The 3,356-nt window shown below is 49.0% G+C and overlaps 1 protein-coding gene across 1 annotated transcript in view; it reads right to left on the reverse strand.

The window, feature by feature from the left end:
* Window positions 1-2,630, reverse strand: part of SARC_11319 (hypothetical protein) — a 4,908-nt gene extending 2,278 nt beyond the window's left edge. The window contains exons 1-4 of the mRNA XM_014294600.1: window positions 2,334-2,630; window positions 1,672-2,106; window positions 1,236-1,415; window positions 81-311 (exon numbers count right to left, since the gene is read on the reverse strand). Of these exons, the coding sequence (XP_014150075.1) occupies window positions 81-311; window positions 1,236-1,415; window positions 1,672-2,106; window positions 2,334-2,615 (1,128 nt within the window). The 5' untranslated portion in view covers window positions 2,616-2,630. The remainder of the gene's footprint in view (window positions 1-80; window positions 312-1,235; window positions 1,416-1,671; window positions 2,107-2,333) is intronic.
* Between the last annotated feature and the right edge of the window lie 726 nt (window positions 2,631-3,356).

Genomic DNA, 3,356 nt, shown 5'->3' on the forward strand with positions numbered 1-3,356 from the left:
GGTACTCAACTCACAGACTACAGAGTCAGACAATGCACGCATGCATGCATACACTTCGCGAACAACCCCACCGCCCATACCTTCAAAAACTGCGACTCTACGCCGAGACCCTGGGACACAACGTACAGCGCAAACAAGTGGCGATCCACACCTCGGCCACTCATCGCATCACGGTATCGGCCAACGTGGGCTGCACACGCGGCTTTCATCAGCTGCAGACGCTCCTTGTTGGTTTTGGCACTGTCCGACATGCTCTTGACGAATACGCCACTGGCGGCTGTGGCTGGGCGCACGGTCTCGGTTCTGCCCAGCTGTGTGGTGTGAGGGTACGGAATAGGGTGTGTGGAATAGGGTTTTAGAGGGCGTACGGGATAGGGTTTAGGGTTTCAAGGGGGCTTATGTGATAGGAGCGAGTGTGGATGTATATAGGGCTGTGGTGATGTGTTGGTGGGAAATAGATCTTGGTATGTAAATGAGAGAACAAACGTGAGGCAGAGGCACGCATATCATCTCGACTCGCGGCACGGCATAGAGTTCCCCGAGATATAGGCAGAGAAACACACAGAGATAGGCAAACGAAACACATGCGTGAAGCACACTACGTTGCAGGAGAGTGACCACGTTCAGGAATTTCGCTAAGACGCAATCCCATTCGAAATACATACACATACATACACACATACATATACATGCAGGTAGCGCATACGTAGCATATATGCAAGTAATAGGCTCAGAATAGTACTCCACTCATGTGGTACACATATCTGGTAAGTCTGGAACATTCCGACTTGTAGGTGTAACACCACTCGATAGACAGACAGGTCAGAACCCAAGTAATTGGATATAGTCACGCGTAGTACATAAGAGCATATATACACACGTAGTAGATACGAGCATATATACACACCTAGTACATTAAAGCATACAAACACACGTAGTGCACAAGAGCATATATACACACGTAGTAGATACGAGCATACATACACACCTAGTACATTAAAGCATACAAGCACACGTAGTGCACAAGAGCATATATACACACCTAGTAGATACAAGCATACATACACACCTAGTACAATAAAGCATACATACACACCTAGTACAATAAAGCATACAAGCACACGTAGTAGTTACGAGCATATATACACACGCAGTAGATACGAGCACATATACATGCGTAGTGTATATGAATCACGCTGGTCTTATAGACGTGCCCACATGCACTAAGCACACACTTGGTACGTTCGGGTCATCGCAGACTCGTAGGTAAGACAGCTCTTCTTGTGTATCTTGTAGAAGGTCAGCTGGAGTGCCTGCTGCAGGAAACCATCGGGCGATACATTGAACTGCTTCATCAGACCTTTACCGAACTCGTCGAAGCACAGCTGCGCCAGGTGAAGGTCGCTGATAAGCTCCTGTTGCGTAGTAGAAATTGAAGGTATATAGGTTAGCATGTCTGTTATAGTTGTATACAGAAAGCTGAGCAAGCGGCGACCATATCGACTGCCTGGCGTTGTTGCTTCTTATAGAACAAAAACAATTAAACATATATGGCACACGCACGTTTGGAGCGCAGGGCACCCCCACTGTCCATCACACAAGCCACCCCCAACTCACCACAGTACATCCCATACCACAGCTATCTCGCGCCAAACCTCGGCACTACATTACCTGAGCGGAAGTATACGCCTGGTCAATGACGGCCTTAGCCTTGGCGTCGTTCAGACTCCACTGCAGATGGTTTGGTTTGGGGAGGGGTGTGGTGCGGCTGTACTCGCGCGAGCGCTGCACACAGCGCCCCGCAGACGTATAGCAGCCCTCTACAGCCTCACCTACGCACATGTGCTCCCACAGATGTCCCACAACCGGTGCATCGGCCCACGAGTGCTCTACGTTCATCCCCGCCTTGCCGTTGCCGTACACAATGAGTGTGAAGGACTTGTCGAACCATCGGTCGGCGCCAGTGCCGTGCATGTTCAGGTACGCTTCTTCGGTGGAATTTTCGGGGGTGCTCTCGTCCAAGACCAGACAAAATAGGGCCGACTCGATGACGCTGAGTGAGTAGTGGTTGATGCCGTGGCCAAAGTGGTTGCGGCGTGCCTCGGCCTGTGGGTAGGTAATGAGATGCGTGTGTGAGATGTCAAGGTGGATTGATTGTTGGTGTGTGTGCTGGATGACCCTTGCAATCCATCATACCTATACGACCCGGTCGCATTCTTAGTCACTGTCTCAGTTTCAGTCATAGTGAGAGATACACACACCCACACCCATATATATATATATATGTGTGTGCTCAAAGGCATATATAAATATACATATATAAATGATCTTACCCAGAATGTGCGATCACCCGCGGTTAAAGCTGCAATACGCGACTCGGTCACCGAAGGCTTGAGCCCATCGGCCATCTCGATAATACGCTCCAGCTGCTCCTCAATCTCATACGGACGCAACACGGCACCTGATTTATGAAACATGTCCAAAGCAAACCAGCTGCCCTTGCGCAGGACAGCAATGTGGTGCGTCTCGTAGGCACCCAGGTGCACTAGCTCATCGCACTCCATCCCAGGCAAACGTGTGGTGGAGAATACGCGCTCGTACTGCGCCATACACATCGGCACAATACCTGGTGAGAGGTGGGCGGGTGGGTGACGGTTGATGAGAAAGGTAGGTGGTTAATTTAGAAGGGTATGAGGTGGGTGACGGTTGATGAGAAAGGTAGGTGGTTAATATAGAAGCATATGAGTTGGGTGACGGTTGATGAGAAAGGTAGGTGGTTAACATAGAAGCATATGAGGTGGGTGACGGTTGATGAGAAAGGTAGGTGGTTAATATAGAAGGGTATGAGGTTGGTGACGGTTGATGAGAAAGGTAGGTGGTTAGTTTAGAAGGGTATGAGGTTGGTGACGGTTGATGAGAAAGGTAGGTGGTTAATTTAGAAGGGTATGAGGTGGTTGATGAGAGAGGTAGGTGGCTAATTTAGAAGGGTATGAGGTGGGTGACGGTTGATGAGAAAGGTAGGTGGTTAATTTAAAAGGGTATGAGGTGGGCGACGGTTGATGACAAAGGTAGGTGGTTCATTTAGAAGGGTATGAGGTTGGTGACGGTTGATGAGAAAGGTAGGTGGTTAATATAGAAGGGTATGAGGTGGGTGACGGTTGATGAGAAAGATAGGTGGTTAGTTTAGAAGGGTATGAGGTTGGCGACGGTTGATGAGAAAGGTAGGTGGTTAGTTTAGAAGGGTATGAGTGGGTGACGGTTGATGAGAAAGGTAGGTGGTTAATATAGAAGGGTATGAGGTGGGTGACGGTTGATGAGAAAGGTAGGTGGTTAATTTAAAAGGGTATGAGGTGGTT

Source organism: Sphaeroforma arctica (assembly GCF_001186125.1).
Source record: "Sphaeroforma arctica JP610 unplaced genomic scaffold supercont1.1626, whole genome shotgun sequence".
NCBI lineage: Eukaryota > Ichthyosporea > Ichthyophonida > Sphaeroforma > Sphaeroforma arctica.